The following is a 16,994-nucleotide window of genomic DNA, read 5'->3' on the forward strand; positions in this document are numbered from 1 at the left end:
TCACTCAGTACACATGGAACAACATCTAAAGTTCAAAATAGGGCCTAGAGCTGCACTCTGGTATGGTACCCAATGGACACGTGCTTTTTTCTTGTTTGTTTGTTTGTTTTTAAAGTTAATTCAAATTCAATGCAGTCTTTAAAAATTGAATAAAATTAAAACTTCAGTTCCTTAGTAACACTGGCCACATTTCGAGTGCTCATGGCCATATGTATTTGCTACTGTATTGGACAGTGCAGATATAGGACATTCCCACTGTTGCAGAAATTTCTGCTGGACTCTACTGGTCCACAGGATTCTACAATGTAAATTCCTTACCTACGTTTCATCTTTATCTCAACTCTATCTTCCTCTTGCTCACTCTTTTCTATTTCCCTTGGCCCCTCACTTTTCCTCAAAGACATGAGCTTGTTTCTACCGTTAGGTCTTCTTTTATGCTTTCTTTCAAAGTGCTACCATTTCCTCATGTTATTCTTGTCTTTGTTCAAATATCGGTAAATCCTTGCCTCATTCATACAATAACATTCACTCTTATCAAGTTCTGTTCCTAACCTACTTTAATTTCTTCATACCACTGTTTGTTATTAAGCTGTTCCTTGTCAGTTTCTTCAGTAATTTGAGTTCTATGAAGGCAGTTACTTTGTGCTCTTTGCTTTTATGGCATGGACTAAACCAAGGTCTTGAGATAAATATTGTTTAATAAATATTTATTAAATATATATATAAATAATATTCCAATTTTTGGCATATCACCTTTGGGAGTATCTTAGTAGATGTTTGTGAACATTTGATTCTCTAAGGTCCTCAGAAATCTTGTTTAGAGGATAACATTAACAAAATCTTAAAATAGTTTTTGTGTCTCCCAGAGTTTATTCCTAGTTGTTTCTGCACATGTCATGGGAAATTTAGAGTATTACAGTTACATAAATTCTGCATTCTTACTATCTGCACTTACATTATATTTTAAAATTTCACTAAAGATAATAAATATAATGGCCGAGAGGAGAGCTAGAGCTGTAGGGGGATAGAGACAGTGAGAGAGAAAGTGATGGTATTTTTAAAAATATAAGCTTTAATATTCCCTCCAGCTGAAGTACAGAAGAAAAGGAAGGTTGTTTTAGAAAGGAGTTGAGAAAGGAAGTGAAAAACTGATTTATGTTAGGACTGTAGAATCAGATTTCTAGATTTCAATTCTGTCTTTGTCACTCTTTAGCTATATAATCTGAAACAGGTTACTGAATTCCTTTCCTCATGTATACAGTGGAGACAATGATAGTATATACTTCATATTGTCATTGTGAAGATAAATGAGCTCAATTGTGCAAAGCATTTAGAACAGCTCCTGCTGCATCATATGTGTTAGTTACTATTTATGGTGTCTACAATTATTGTTGTTGATAGTATTATAGTTATTATTATTAGTGATCATTAGAGAAAGTTGGATAATACGTTTCCATGTAGTTTCTATTCATGTGGACTAATTGGATGAAGTTTGAATATCCACCTATAAGATGCTGTCAAAATATTTTAAAAGAAAAATAAAATTTGTAGGTGGTCATCTCTCTGCAAATGAAGTATATAAGCTCTGGCTCAAGGTATTCATGATAACTACTCTGTTTATGCAGATACTGGAGTAGCCAAGGGTGATTTGCCTAGTCATCACCAGCCGGTAGGTGGAAGTGAATGTAAGGAAAAGCAACACAGGATTACTTCAAATTCTAAAATATTCTGCATTTTGATACACATATAACTTTAATTTCAATATTCTAAAAATTACTTTTAAAGATTGCTAAAATCTTTCTCTTCGAATTCAGACTGAAGAGCAACTTTTATCATTATGCACAATATTCTAAATGCATTATATTTTGCTAGATGGAGGACGTTATTGAGGATATAATCGGTATGGACCCAAGTTTTAAAGAGGAAGGAACAGATTCTCCTCTGCTAATGCAAAGAACAGTAAGTGTTTCCAGACCTGAGGAGGTCAGTGAGATTAAAGTCAATAATAGCACCTGATGACAAAAAAAGAAATTTCATTTGATTAGTAAATGGTGTTTTCTTCTGCACCTTTGAAACTGGTACAGAATAGATAAACATTTTAAAAATATTTATTGGTGCAGGAAAAAATGCTTAATTTTATAGGGCTTGTACTATTCTATCTACCTACTTATCTACCTAATCTCTATAAACGTCCATCTAATTACATATCTTATCTGATATAGCATTTTCTGTGAAATCTTCAGATTTCCCATTTGAAGCACAACATATCATAATACCCTCATAAGTTCAAGGCTAAATTTTAACTATTTTACCATTATTAACAGCTACCAGATTCAGAGGCTCTATACCTTGTAGAGAAAGGAAAAAATTATAACATAATATAACTTTATTTTTGAGCCAAAAATCAAAGGTTAAAGATGAAGTGAAGAAAGGTAGAAGAGGCCTCACACTACTTTAAGGCATTTAGACAGATTTCTGTGTTGAAATCACAAATTCCTGGAATAATAAGCAGGGAAGAGATAAGATAATATCTCTTTGATTGCTGTTGCCTTCTCATTGTTCATTTATTAATCTCTAGAATCTGTAAATGGTGTACAAGCTCTTTCTACACATTTTGAAGGGTTGTTGTTGGTTTATTTATGATTTTAGAGCTTTTAGAAAATGAGAAAAAATGTGAAAGATTTTGGTTTGTTACTTTAAACATTTCATTTAAAAAAAGTGAATTCTGACTGTATTGTGTAGTGTAGATACTGTTCATCAGTAAATCAATGGGCTGAGTTGTGTTAATGTTAATAATAGACATTTTAAACCTAAAACTTCAAGAAAAGTTTGGAGAAAGCATCCCTCTTCTATTTATTAATTCCCAAATAGACTACAAAAAAGAATTATATCTTTCCTCCATTTCTCTGGTACAAAGGACTTCCACATTATAACAAGTCACTAACACCAGTATTATCAGACAAAGATCAACTGAGGTTAAAAATCTAGTTTTTTTTTAATTGAAAAGTTTATTTTTTTGTGTTTTTTGTTTGTTTGTTTGAATGAAGTGACAATTCTTTTTACCTCTTCTGTCTTCAGATTTCAAGAAGTATATTTACAACAATTTTGACTAATTCTCTACATAAATGTTATTTATACTAATTTTCTCCATCTAATCCCACAGCATAAGGTTACTATTTTCTTAGCCATTATTTGACTTTTGGGTTTGAGGAAATGATACTAATTTATTTCAATCTTCTCTTCCTTGTATGTGGTACTTATTTCATTGAAATCATATGCTGAAACATTTTCTTTATCAAATTGTCTTACTTGTTTTGTAGTGGTTGCATAGATTGCTTATTCAGTACAAACTGGTGCCAATGTTTATTGGGAATTTGTTTTTTGTAAACAGAATGTGGGCTTCCCAGGTGGCACAGTGGTAAAGAATCCACCTACTCATGCAGGAGACACGGGTTTGATCCCTGGGTTGGAAAGCTCCCCTGGAGGAGGGCACAAGAAGCCACTGCAGTATTATTGCCTGGAGAATCCCATGGGCAGAAGGAGCCTGGTGGGCTACAGTCCCTAAGGTCGCAAAGAGCTGGACATGACTGGAGTGACTTAGGACAGCACAGCGCAGCGTACAGAATGTGCTTCTAAAAAGATAGATACTGCTGGCCTGTGTGTATTCATGTAAAGAAGTATCTGCTGTCGGCCAACCAACAATTATTGATAAATCAAGAAACAAGAAATAAAACCATGCAGTTCAATTACCCAAAAAATTATTCAATACTTGTATGCAAAGCATCATACATGTGCTATAGGAAACTAAAAGTTGAGTGAGACACTATTTAAGAGACCACATGATAGTGAGTCTGTGAGGTGAGGCACACTGGAGGGACAGTGAGGGAAAGAATATGGATCTCAATGTTAACCCAAGTTGTCATCTAGATATGATATAAGTCACTTAACTTTTCTTTACTTTCTTCTGTGTTATGAGAATCATTAAAAATATTTATTGCCAATGCTGTTTTTATATTAAATCTTAGTAGATGACACACACACACACACACACACACACACGTATATATATATATATTTAATGCTAGTCAGAGAGTTGCCCTGGAGTTTGAGTAAAGCAGAAACCTTGCTAAATTGAGACATTTCTGAAACACTTTAGGAAAAGATGACATTTGAAATATAGTTATGAAAGAAAGTTAAGATTTTAAGAGGTAGACATAAAGGCAGCAAAGTAGCAAGAAAAGAGAACAACATAAGAAAAGGCAAGAAGTGAGAAAAAAGAGAATGTATAAGAATAGCTGGTAGAACAGAGATAGGAAATTCTGAAGGGTTTTTATAGTTCATGTGGGTAAAAATAAAGACCTGTTAGATTCAGAGGAATGCTTTGAGTAAGCATTTTAGCCAGTGAACTTTTGGTTTTAGATGATAGAACCTGGCTTATATGGGGTGTAAGTATGAAAGGAATTTGTTGGCTCATCTCATCCATAAATTCCTAAGTAATATTGCATGCGAACATCCCTCTATAAGTTTGCCTTTGTTCTATACTGGCTTTATTCTCAGCTATTGAACGACAATCTCACAGCGTATTCCTAGCCATGCACACAGTTTGTCCTTGCTAACCCAGCTGTTTTTTTTTAGACATCCACTCTTTGACAAGGAAGAGGAAGTTTCTGATTAATTTAAGCCAACCCTGGTGGCCCCATTTCCTTAGCCAGGGATTGTTTTAAGAATGAGCTTGTGTTGCAGTTCTGGAGATTTAGCAGGTTACTGGAGTCTTCTAGGAATTTACTTCAGTCTTTAAAGGAGACCCACCAAAGAGAAGGTTTTGTCTCTCTATGATGTTGTAAGACAATGTGACTTATGTGGTCATTTGATTGCCCAGGAGGTAAATAAACTGAGGAAAAACAAAAGGTACAGAGAGGAAAATCCAAGAGGAATGCAAATAAATACTGCTTATATGACCCTGGAGAATTCTTTACCTATGGACTGCACACATCATGTAAGATTTTTTTCCTTTATTTTGTAAGCTAATTGTGTCAGGATTTTATGATTGTCATAACCAAATGTACACTGATAAATACATTCAGTCAGACTTAAAACCTTAAGAGGAGAGCTCCTTTTTTCTTTAGTTCTAGTTAAATCTCTGAGATAATTCTTTTTGGAGCAATTTTTGTCACTTTTCTATCTCTCAGACAATTTTTCTGGGTCTTGGGCCCACCCTAGAGTGACTTAGCAGCCCCAGCAGCCAAAATAAATTATCTAGATTAAGACTGAAAACTAGGAGTATAGGAATTGTTGCCATAATTCAATAATAATTATTATTAAAAAATAATTATTCTTAATGTCTCACCTACTATACCACAGGCACATTGCCAATTATCTTACATATAATCTCTAATTGTCATAGAGACTGCAAAGTCCAAGGGGGCAATCAAGGATTTCCTGGTAGCTCAGATGGTAAAGAATATGCTCACAAGGCAGGAGACTGGGGTTCAATCCTTGGATCAGTCAGATCCCCTAGAGAAGGAAATGGGAATTCCCTCCAGTATTCTTGCATGAAAAATTCCAAGGACAGAGGAACCTGGCAGGTTGTAGTCCATGGGGTCTCAAAAGAATCAGACACAACTTAGTGACTAGACAACAACTGGGGCACTCTATTGACTGCTATTAGTCACTTTGGAGTTCTTTTGCTGTGACTTAAACAGAAAGTCTTGGGCGTCACTTAGCTAAGATTTATCCCAGGGCCATTGCATAGAGTAAGATTAACTAACCCATGTTAACTCATATTCTAATTTCTGTTGGTGGAAAGCTTGGAAGCTGCTCTGGGGTAGCTTGGACCACTTGTGGTGGTCCTTCAGACTTCCCCAGATTGAACGGACTAGTTCAGGGTTTTCACAGTTCAACTTAGTCCCAGTATTTCTGACACAGAAATGAATATTGTGCAATTAGTGACTAGACTCAGAATAGCTAAGGAGAAGTTACCTCTTAATTTCTATTTAAACAAGAGAGCTAGCTACTTGCCAATTAGTTCTTACTGTAACAATTGTGTAAATTGGACTGAAAAGACCCAAAGTGCAAGACACATTCAGCCAAATCAGCTGTGCTTTCATCAACACCAAACCTCTCAGTTTCTCAGTCTTTTTGGGGTCAATGGTATTTCTCTCTTCATTCTCCAGCCATCCTTCACATGATGACATCCCAGATCTCATTATGTATTTTTCTATTCTATAGCATTTTTCTCTCATATTTTTTGACCATTATGTTCCATTTTTTTTTCAGTGCACCTAGTCTAATTTCTTACTTCAACAATTGTTCAAGCTTGTGGAGACTCCAAGTTAATTGACTCCATCACTCTTTTCAATAGCTGTTATTTTCCACTCATGACATTTTGAAAATTTCTTCCTTAACCTATGCTTGGTTAAGCACTATAACCATTTATTTTGCAAATACTCTTAACATATACCCATTTTTCTTCATTTTCTTTTCCTAACAAAAGCCCAATCCTGACTAAACTTATTTTTTCATCTTATTCCACATCTTTACCTGAGAAGCTGAATGGATAAAATTTCACTACCTTGCTCATAGTACTCACCTCCAATACATCACAAAAATTTCATAGGGGCTTTCACTACTACCAGACAATACTACAGCTATTCCTTGGTTAAAGTTCTAATTAAATGAGACAACATTAATCTACTTTCTCTTCTCAAATCTCCACCATTCTCCATATTCTAGCTGATTTCTCTATCACAACATATTTCAGAGAGAAAATATATGCAATCAGATTAGGACTTACTTGTTAGCTTTGTATCACAAATTCTACAAAACCACCAGTATCTGTTTTGATTTTCTCTGCCATCCCTTCTATTTGAATAGAATTGTCCCAGCTCATAACCTAAAGCTAGTCCAACTACTTGTGTCCTAGACCCCACTAATTTTTACCTTCACAAATACTTCCCTCTTTAAGTAGTAGCTTCTCCTATATCATTAGTCTATTATAATGTATTGGATTACAAATAGCAGTATTACACTTGCCTTTATTAAGATTCCTCAAAAATAAACCAAATCAAATGATTGCCTTTGAATACAGTTCCTTTCTGGCTACCACACCATTTCATGACTCCACTACCTCCCTCCCAATGTCTCTGCTTCCATTTTCACCAATTCCATTTCCTCACCTCCCATTCTCTACTGTCCAGTACAGCTATTTCCCTATAATTCCAAAAGAGCTCTTAAAACCAACCAATACTGAAGCCAATAGTTAATTCTCCATTCTCACCAAACTTGATTTCTTCGTGGCCTTTGCCATGGTTGACCACTCTCCTTCTTGAAGTATTAACTGGGATTCTGTGGCACTATATTTTTTGCCTTTTCACCCACCTTGCTGGTTCTTTCGTTTCTAATAGACTTCTAGATGCTAAAGTGCTCCTAGGCTCAGACTTAAATCTTCTTTTCTCATGTACCTATAAGTTCCATCAGTAATTGCAACCCTTCTCCAGCCTAGCTCTCTCCCCTAATGCTAGATTCACATGTCTTACTGCTACCCTAACATGTTTTGTTCTTCTAACAGAGATCTCAAACTAATATGACTGAAAAGAAGTTTTTGTTCCCCTCCCTACCTATCTAGAACTGCTGCTGCTGCTGCTAAGTCGCTTCAGTCGTATCCGACCCTGTGCAACCCCATAGACGGCAGCCCACCAGGCTCCCCCGTCCCTGGGATTCTCCAGGCAAGAACACTGGAGTGGGTTGCCATTTCCTTCTCCCTCAAAAAAAGTCATTCTTCTTCATTCTCTTACTCCCACATCCCCATATTTATCAGCATACTGTTCTAATCAGGACCCAAGATTTCCTGAATCTCACAACTTATCAGCTACTCTACTGAAACCCTTTTCCAGGCTATCATCATCTCTTACTTGAATGTCAGAAACTGACTCTAACCTAATTTCTCTGCAACTTCTGTCCCCTGTACATCTGTGGATCACACAGCAGCCAGAATGGTCTTCACACAGCAAAAATCAGATCCTGTTTCTCCTTGCTTAACATTCTGCTAACTTCCTGAAATCCTCAGAGTATAACCAAGACACTTCATAGTCAGCACTTCCCTTTAACTTTAGGCTCTGGTCTTGATAGCCTTCTTCCTGCTCACTAAATGTGACATGCAAGTTATCATTTTAGGACTATTGAACTTCCTTTTTTAGGCTTGGAATGGTTTTGTCCCAGATCTTTGCATGACTGTCTTTTTATGCCTCAGATCTTTAATCAATATCAACTTGTCAGAGAGGCCTTCCCCAATAACCCTAGCAGAAAGACCCCATCCCGCACATCCTACATCAGTATCTTATTTAATTCCCTCTGATGGTTAGGATTAGAGTTGCAAAAATTATTTGGTTTATTATATTATTTACCCGTTTATTGTCTACTCCTACCCTAGAATGTGAACTCCTTGAAGTTGGTGATTTTGTCTGCCTTATTCACTGCTGTGTCCCTAAAGCTGAGAGAGTGACCTGTTCATTAGTTTATTCTCAGGTCCCAGTACAATGCCTAGCAAATGATGGGTGCTCAGCAAATGCACATGAAATAAATATTTTAAAATTAACACATAATATTTTTAAAAGTTGTTTCCATTATGCATTACCACTTAGAAATTTTTTTAATGGCAATAAGCAGCAGTAAGGATAACAGTAGTAATGATAGCTACTGTGCCTTGGGTACTTGCTGTGGGACAAGAATTGTGTAAAACACTTTTCATGAAAATTTAATTACTACAACAAACATATAAGATAGAAACTATTACCTATTAGCATTTTACAAATAAGAAAAGAGGCTTAGAGAAGTTCAGTAACTCACTCAAGTTCATACAGTTAGTGAATGTCAGGGTAGGGGTTTGAATCCAATCCTGTATGACACTAGATGCAATAATCTTACCCACTCTGTGGTACTAGCAGCCTCAGAAAGAAGTCATTTCATAGAACTGTAAAAATCTTAGGATCTGAAGGAACCTTAGCCTGATCTGACCCTCTGCCACATTCCAGCTAAAGAATTGTTAGCTTCTGAGTTTAAACTCGTCTCTCTATAACTTCTACCCTTTGGTCTTCATTTCACCTCTTCCTTTCAAGAGTAACTTATTTATTTTATCATAGATGGGTATTTTTCAATCATAGCTTTGTAAATGCCGGTGGCACTTGGCAATCTCAGTAAACTATTATAGTTCAAGACTATTTCAGAGACAGAGATTGAGTAAATATTAACAACCCCCTGTGCTTGGTTGGAACTTGAAAGGACTGCGTAACACCAGCAAGCAAGCTTTTGTCAATCACAATCTAGACCAGATTAGACTTAAAGTCCAAGGAAGAACCAAAGTTCACCTTAGAAGTTTCTGCACAGCTCTCCCAGTTATTGTTTGCAAGTGTAAGGAAAAGAAAATGATGAAGGAGAAAGAGAAAACCATTGCTATTGTGAAGGTTATAGACACTTCAAAGTTAAAACTGGTGAGCAAGTGCATTTTGGAATTCTTTCAATGTTTGGAGATGAAACCACCTTAAATACTGAATTTAAACTTTATAAACAAATAGTCGATAAAATAAGGTATGTAGAAGTTGAGCTTTGAAAGTGTAATTTATAATCTGCTGTATTGACAAGCTTGTTTTCTTACAAGATAGTTTTTTAATGCTCTGGCTATAGTAAAAATATTTTTGTAGTCTAGTTAAAAACTGTTTAAAATGCTCTTTTATTTGAACTTTGTTTTCAAAAAGTGAGTGTTCCATTAATTATTTGTTGTAGTGTTTACGTTAAATTACTGTTCTCATTGATTTAGTACTAAGTAGACTATATATATATATATATATATATATATATATATAAAATAGATTTCCTATACATAAGAAATATATGATGCAAAAGCAGTTTCTATGTTACCATTCTCTGTTTTGTGTTTTATCTTTTCTATTTGTGTTTTGAGCCAGCTGGTCAAGGATAGGAATCTCCCACTCCCGCCCAACAGATTATTTTTATTCACTTATAATAGAACAAAAAAATAATAACTCAGTGGGACTTCTCTTTTCAATGTTTATCATTCAAACCTCATAGCCCTGCTTCAACAAAGAAAATAAAGTCAGAGAGAGATCAATTGTGAGTGTCCTAAAACTGGAAAAATCTAGTTTACCATGTTTAAATGAATAAACACACAAAAGGAAATAAAATAATCTTTTAAGTGCCGTTTTTATGTGTGCTTACATTGTGTGATATATGCTGTCCTACAGAGCTCACTTTTTATTCCTAAAATTTATCTTCTTTCTATGCCTACAGTTATTCTATCTAATAGTCTAATGTTCAGTTTTGCCATTTTGCATTCACAATAAATGTCTTCAGAGAAAAGCAAAATAGGGAATCCAAACAACTTAAAATTTCCCCTCATTTTCCCATGAAACTCCCACTAAATGTCTGATATAAATATAGAAATATAGATATCACACATTCACATCTGTGTGTGGATTTATAAGTTTTTTTCTTTTTGTATTCTGAAAAATTATCTGGAAATATAATATGTAAGTATATAGATGATTTTCTTTCTTTTTCTGTGTTTATAATGAGATTATCTGGGAGATAGATACATCATACACATAACATGATCACACACATATGTAATATATATATAATACACATATGCATATTGTATATGTGTGTATATATATGTATCTATACACACACAAATGCACATGTGTATATCTCCAGAAAATTACCAGTTTTAGATAAATAACCAATTTTCAGAAACATGATGAGTATATACAATGGTACCCTCTCCCTTGCTTATAAATGATTATAAATGAAGATTATAAATGAAGAAGGGTGAAACAATAAAAACAAATTAAGTTATTAAATTTGTGGTAATAAAGTTATTAAATTTGTGGTCAAGTTTTCCAGTACTGTAGTGTTTTGGTGAAGAAAAATATTAAACCAGGATGCCATAAGGGAGAGTGTTGGAGATGGTTTGAATCTTAAGTTGAGCCTGTAGATTGTATTTTGATATTTAAGAAGGTATGAGGACATTTGAGGTGCAGAAAATAGCAGTGGCAAAGAATAAAACAGATAAATATTCTCCAATGGCTTCCAACATTTTGAATTTTCAAAATACTTTTTACAATTAAAAATGTTAAGGCAGGGTCCCTTCCACAATCAGATAGGTAGTAAAGAATCTAGCCTCTGTGTTAGACCTAAATTTTAACCCCAAGTCTTCTATTTATTACAACTGTATGATCTTGAGATAATTACTTATTTTTTCAGACTTTTAATTATTTATATTTAACATGGTAACTATGAGACTTCACTCATAAAGTTGTTATAAAGATTACTTGAAATTCTGCTATTTGTTATTACTATGAGACATGCTTAGTTGAATATCGGGCATATAATAAAAACTCAACTATCTATGACTTTGCATATATATGTTATGATAATGCCTCTTTTTTATTATCTTTAAAAAATTCTTCATATGTGGATTCATAGGTTCCATTTGACAACATTCTATCCTCTTTCTTCCTCCCTCCCACTGGAGTGGAAAATCTATTTTTGGACATAGTCTACATATTTGTATGTGGTGATGAGAAATCTTTCAGAACTTGTTAGTAGCAATAAATAATATTGATTAGATAATGTGGGACCATTGAATGAGATTTTTGAGAACTAGACATAAGAGTTTGAGCTTAATATATGAGCTAAAGGGGAAAAACAGATTTCATGTTTGAGCTAGGAGAGATCAGAAGAAAGTTGTATTTCAAAACATGAGTTTGTCTGAGAGCAGCATTTGGGAACTAACTGAGAGGAATGGAGGGATGCTGGAAGGAAGGACATAACTTAGGCTGAAGGCCTTGAGGATCTTGAGATGTGAGAGTATGGAAGAAAATTTAAACTGACCAGTGATTTAACCAGTCAGTACTAAAGAAAATTAACTTTGAATATTCGTTGGAAGGACTGATGCTGAAGCTCCAATACTTTGACCACCTGATGTGAAGAGTCAACTCATTGGAAAAGACCTTGATGCTGGAAAAGATTGATGGCAAAAGGAGTAGGGGGTGGCAGAGGATGAGATGATTAGGTAACATCACCTACTCAATAAACATGAATTTGAGCAAACTCCAGGAGTTAGTGTCCCTCATAGCTTGGTTGGTAAAGAATCCGCCTAGAATGCAGGAGACCCCGGTTCGATTCCTGGGTCAGGAAGATCCACTGGAGAAGGGAGCTACTCACTCCAGTATTCTTGGGCTTCCCTTGTGGCTCAGATGGTAAAGAATCTGTCTGCAATGCGGGAGACCTGGGTTTGATCCCTGGAGATCTCTTGGAGAAGGGAAAGGCTACCCACTCCATATTCTGGCCTGGAGAATTCCATGGACTGTAGCCCATGGGGTCCCAGATTGGGACACAACTAAGCGACTTTCACTTTCACTTTTCAGGAGTTAGTGTAGGACAGAGGAGCCTGGTGTGCTGCAGTCCATGGGGTTGCAAAGAGTCAGACACAACTTAGTGACTGAACAACAATGAACAAAATAACTTAAAAGAAAAAAATATCATAACTGAGCAATAGATTGGATCTAATATATGGAGAGCAAAGAAACCAAACAGAAAAAAACATATGTGGAATTTAGGTCAGATCATTTATGTTGTCCTTTATTGTATTTGACCTGATGAGAGTAAATGGATATATGAACAATTAATCCTCATAGGGAAGCATTGATTTTAAACATGCAAAGCAATATTTTTCTATTATTGAAAGTTGTCACCTTCTCACAAACTAATAATTTTTAATAAATGGGATTGAGTTTTATCAGATAGTTTTTTAAATCTATTGAGATGATCATATGGTTTCTTTTCTCTTTTAACATCATAAAATATATTTATGGGAAACCCAATTTGATTACGGCAAGTTACCTTGTTTATATTCTCTTGAATTTAAATAAGTAATAATGTTTTACTTAAGATTTATAGTCATGAATAAAATGGGTCTGTAATATTTTTTCTTATAATGTTTTCATATGGTTTCAGTCTCAATGAATTGGAACATATTCCCTCTGTCTCTATTGTCTGGAAATGTTTGTACAAAATTGAGATGGTATGTTTCCTGAAAGTGTGAGTCTTGTCCATAAAACTGTCTAATCCAGATATTTTCTTGTGTAATATGTTTAAAGTATTTTTTTATTTCTTCAGTAATCATAAGACTATTCAAGCTGTTAATTATTATGTAGTCAGTTCTACTAAATAATGTTTTTCTATAAATTTATCTATTTCACCTAAGCATTCACAGTTATTAGAAAATTATTGTAGGTAATATCTCTTATCTTTTTTATTATGGTAAAATATGCATAACATAAAATTTGCCATCCTAAACATTTTAAAGTGTATAATTCAGTGGCATGACGTAGATTCACAATGTTGTGCAATCATTATCACTGTACACTCACAGAGATTTTTCATTCTTACAAACAGAAAACATTAAAAAATGTCACCAATTAAATAATAACTCCTCATTTTCCTTATCTCCAGACTTTAATAACCTTTATTCTCCTTTCTATCTGTATAAATTTGACTATTCAAATTTATATTTGAATTTCATGTATTTCAGGTATTTCATGTAAATGGAATCATATATTTGTCCTTTCCTATCAGCTTATTTCACTTAACATAATGTTTTCAAGATTCATAAATATCATAACATGTATTAATACTTCATTCCCTTTTATGGCTAAGTAATATACCATAATATGTATGGTATATTTCATTTGTCCATTATCCACATTTCATTTATCCATTATTCATTCATCTATTGATGGGCATTAGGGTTGTTACTACCCTTAGGCTATTTAATGCTTCTATAAACATTTGTGTGCAAGTATCTGTTTGAGAATCTACTTTCGACTGTTACTGGTATATACTTAGAGGTGAGAAATTGCTGATAATAAGCTAACTTATGTTTAACTTTTGAAGAACTGTCATACTATTTTCCACAGTGGCTGCACCATTTCACATTCTCAGCAGCAAGGCACAAGGGTAACAGTTTCTCTGCATCCTCACCAAAACTTGCTTTCCTTTCTTTTCATAACAATCATCTTAATGAGGGTGAAGTGGTAAAACGTGGGTTTGATTTATATTTCCCTAATGACTAATGATGTTGAATATATTTCAGTGTCCTTTTTGACCATTTAGAAGTCTTTTTTGGAGAAATGTCTATTTAAGTTCTTTGCTCATTTTTAAAATTGGAATGTTTTTGTTGCTGTTTCTGTGAGTCATTGGAGTTTATTTTATGTCGCTAGATATTAATCTCTTAACAGATAAATGATTTGTAAATAATCTCTCCCATTTTGTGGGTTGTCCCTTCACTCTCTTGATAGTGTCCTTTAATGTACAAAAGTTTTAAATTTTATGAAATCCAGTTTATCTGTTTTGGTTGTTGCTGTTGCCTGTGATTTTGATATTATACCTAAAAAATCATCACCAAACCCAATTTTTTAATGAAGATTTTCCTTATCTTTTCTTCTAGGAATGTTATAGCCTTAACTCATATGTTCAAGTTGTTGATCCCTTTTGAGTAAATTTTGTTCATGGTGTAAGAGTCCAACTTCCTTCTGCACATGGCTCTCTAGCTTTCTCAAGATTATTTGTTGAAGAATTTATCCTTTCCCCATTGAATAGCCTTGGTACCCTTACCAAAAATCATTTGACCATATATTTGAGTAATAATTTATGGACTGTCTATCCCACTCTCTATATGTCTGTCTTTACATCAGTGCCACACTGTTTTGATTACAATAGTTTTGTAATAAGTTTTAAATATGGAAGTTTAATCCCTCCAACTTTGTTCTTTTCGAAGTAATTTTTACTATTCAGGGTCCCATCGGACTTCATATGAATTTAGTGTGGGTTTTTATATTTCTGCAAAAACCACTGTTCGGATTTTAATGTGGATTTGAGGCATCTGTTGATTGCTCTGGATAGCACTGCCCTGATACTAAGTCTTCTCATCAAAAAACATGGGATATCTTTCCATTTATTTATATCTTCTTTAATTTCTTTAAGCAATGCATTTTTTAGTTTTTGATATCGAAGTCTTTTCCTCCTTGGTTAAATTTAATCCCAAGTATTTTATTCTTTTTGATGTTATTATACATGAAATTGATTTCTTAATATCCTTCCAGATTGTTCATTGTTAGTGTGTAAAGATGCAACATATTTTTGCATGTTGATTTTTTATTCTGCCACTTGACTGAATTCATGTATTAGCTTTCATACTGTTGTGTGTGTATGTGTGTTTATGAATCTCATGATTTTCTAAATATAAGATCATGTCATCTGTGAACAAAGATATTTTTACTTATACCTTTTCAGTTTGGATGACTTTCTTTTCTTTGACTAGTTGTTGTGGCTAGGACTTCCAATACTATGTTTAAAAGAAGTGGTGAAAACAGGTATCCCAATCTTGTTTGTTCCTGTTCCTTGAGGAAAAAACATAAATCTAAATTGTACTATGGTTATATCCCTCTTTGATTTAAAATATCATTTGTTTAGTCTTTATTCCTTTAGTTAGTCTTACAAGAGGCCTGTCAAGTTTGCTAACTGAAAAAACAAAACAAAATTTTGTCTTTTGCATTGTTTTGTTTTTCACTGATTTATGATCTTATATTACTATCTGTTTTACTTGCTTTGGGGTTTTTTGGTGATTTTTCTGACTTCTTGAGAAATATACTTAGTCTATCAAATTTCAAATTTTATCTATTTTTTCTCATATTTAAGGGTATAAATTTCCTTTAAAACATTACTTTGCCATATTCCAAAAGTTTCCTTACATGTGTTTTCAATATCTTTCATTTATTTTTGAATTCCAGTGTGATTTTGTCTTTACTCTTGAATCATTTAAAAATTTCTAAATATTTAGGTAATCAAGGACTCAGTGACATTTTTGAAGTTTTTCATTTTTTGTTTTTGGTGATAAGTATATGATCAACATTTATATATGTTCTGTATGTACTTGGAAAATATTGTATATTTGTAATTTTTAGATACAGAACTATATACATGTCTACTAGGACAAGATTTCACTTTTATTGTTCAAAACTAGAACATTACTGATTATTTTTTTCTACTTGACCTTTCAAAAACAGGAAGAAATATCTTGAAATCTCTCACGATTTTGATGGATTTATTTATTTCTCCTTGTAGTTCAAACATTCTGCTTCATACTTTCTTCCAATACTATGTTTCCCTATTGTCTCTATTGTCTGGAAATATTTGTACAAAATTCAGATAGTATGTTTCCTGAAAATGTTACAGTCTTCCCTGTTATATTAGGTACACATCTGCTTATAATTGCTATGCCTTTTTGGAGAATTGAATTCTTTATTTTTAGATAGTGACTATCTCTACCCCTAATAATTTTTCTAATTTTAGTCTATTTTATCTGATATTAATATAGCTGCATCAGCTTCCTATGGTTATAATTTGCTGGGCATATTTTTTCCCATCTTTTAAATTTCAATCTTGTGTGTTCTTTGTCCTTGCAGCTGTGTCTCTTGTAAATTACATAAATCTAAACACTATCTTTTTAACTGAACTGTCAAACTTTTAGTTGAGGAATTTGACCTATTTACATTTATTATCACTGTTGATATTTTTCACCTGTTTTTCTCATTTTATTTTATTATGTGTGTCACATATTTTAATATGTTTTTCTTTAGTACTTTTTTCCTTTTTACCACTTATACATTCACTCAGTTCCTTACTACTCCAACCCTATCATACTGATATTATCTAGATTTAATATGCAGTTATATGGTTATATCAGTTCAGTTCAGTCACTCAGTCGTGTCCAACTCTTTGTGACCCCATGGACTGCAACATGCCAGGCCTCCCTGTCCATTGCCAAATCCCTGAGTTTACTCAAACTCATGTCCATTGAGTCCATGATGCCTTCCAACCATCTCGTTCTCTGTCATCCCCTTCTCCTCCTGCCTTCA

General features: G+C 33.9%; 1 protein-coding gene across 5 annotated transcripts in view; it reads left to right on the top strand.

Annotated features, from left to right (window-relative positions):
• The window catches only part of TFEC (transcription factor EC), a 577,457-nt gene that overhangs the window by 532,990 nt on the left and 27,473 nt on the right, over nucleotides 1–16,994 (top strand). For 3 of the 5 annotated variants that reach the window (XM_043872397.1, XM_043872399.1, XM_043872398.1), the window contains one exon: nucleotides 1,873–1,959. The exons of 1 other annotated variant lie outside the window; for it this stretch is intronic. In XM_043872397.1, the coding sequence (XP_043728332.1) occupies nucleotides 1,873–1,959 (87 nt within the window). Of the gene's footprint in view, nucleotides 1–1,872; nucleotides 1,960–8,938; nucleotides 9,486–16,994 lie in introns of those variants that run through there. One more of the 5 variants, XM_043872401.1, reaches the window with a different exon arrangement.

Source organism: Cervus elaphus, chromosome 18 (genome assembly GCF_910594005.1).
Source record: "Cervus elaphus chromosome 18, mCerEla1.1, whole genome shotgun sequence".
Lineage (NCBI taxonomy): Eukaryota > Metazoa > Chordata > Mammalia > Artiodactyla > Cervidae > Cervus > Cervus elaphus.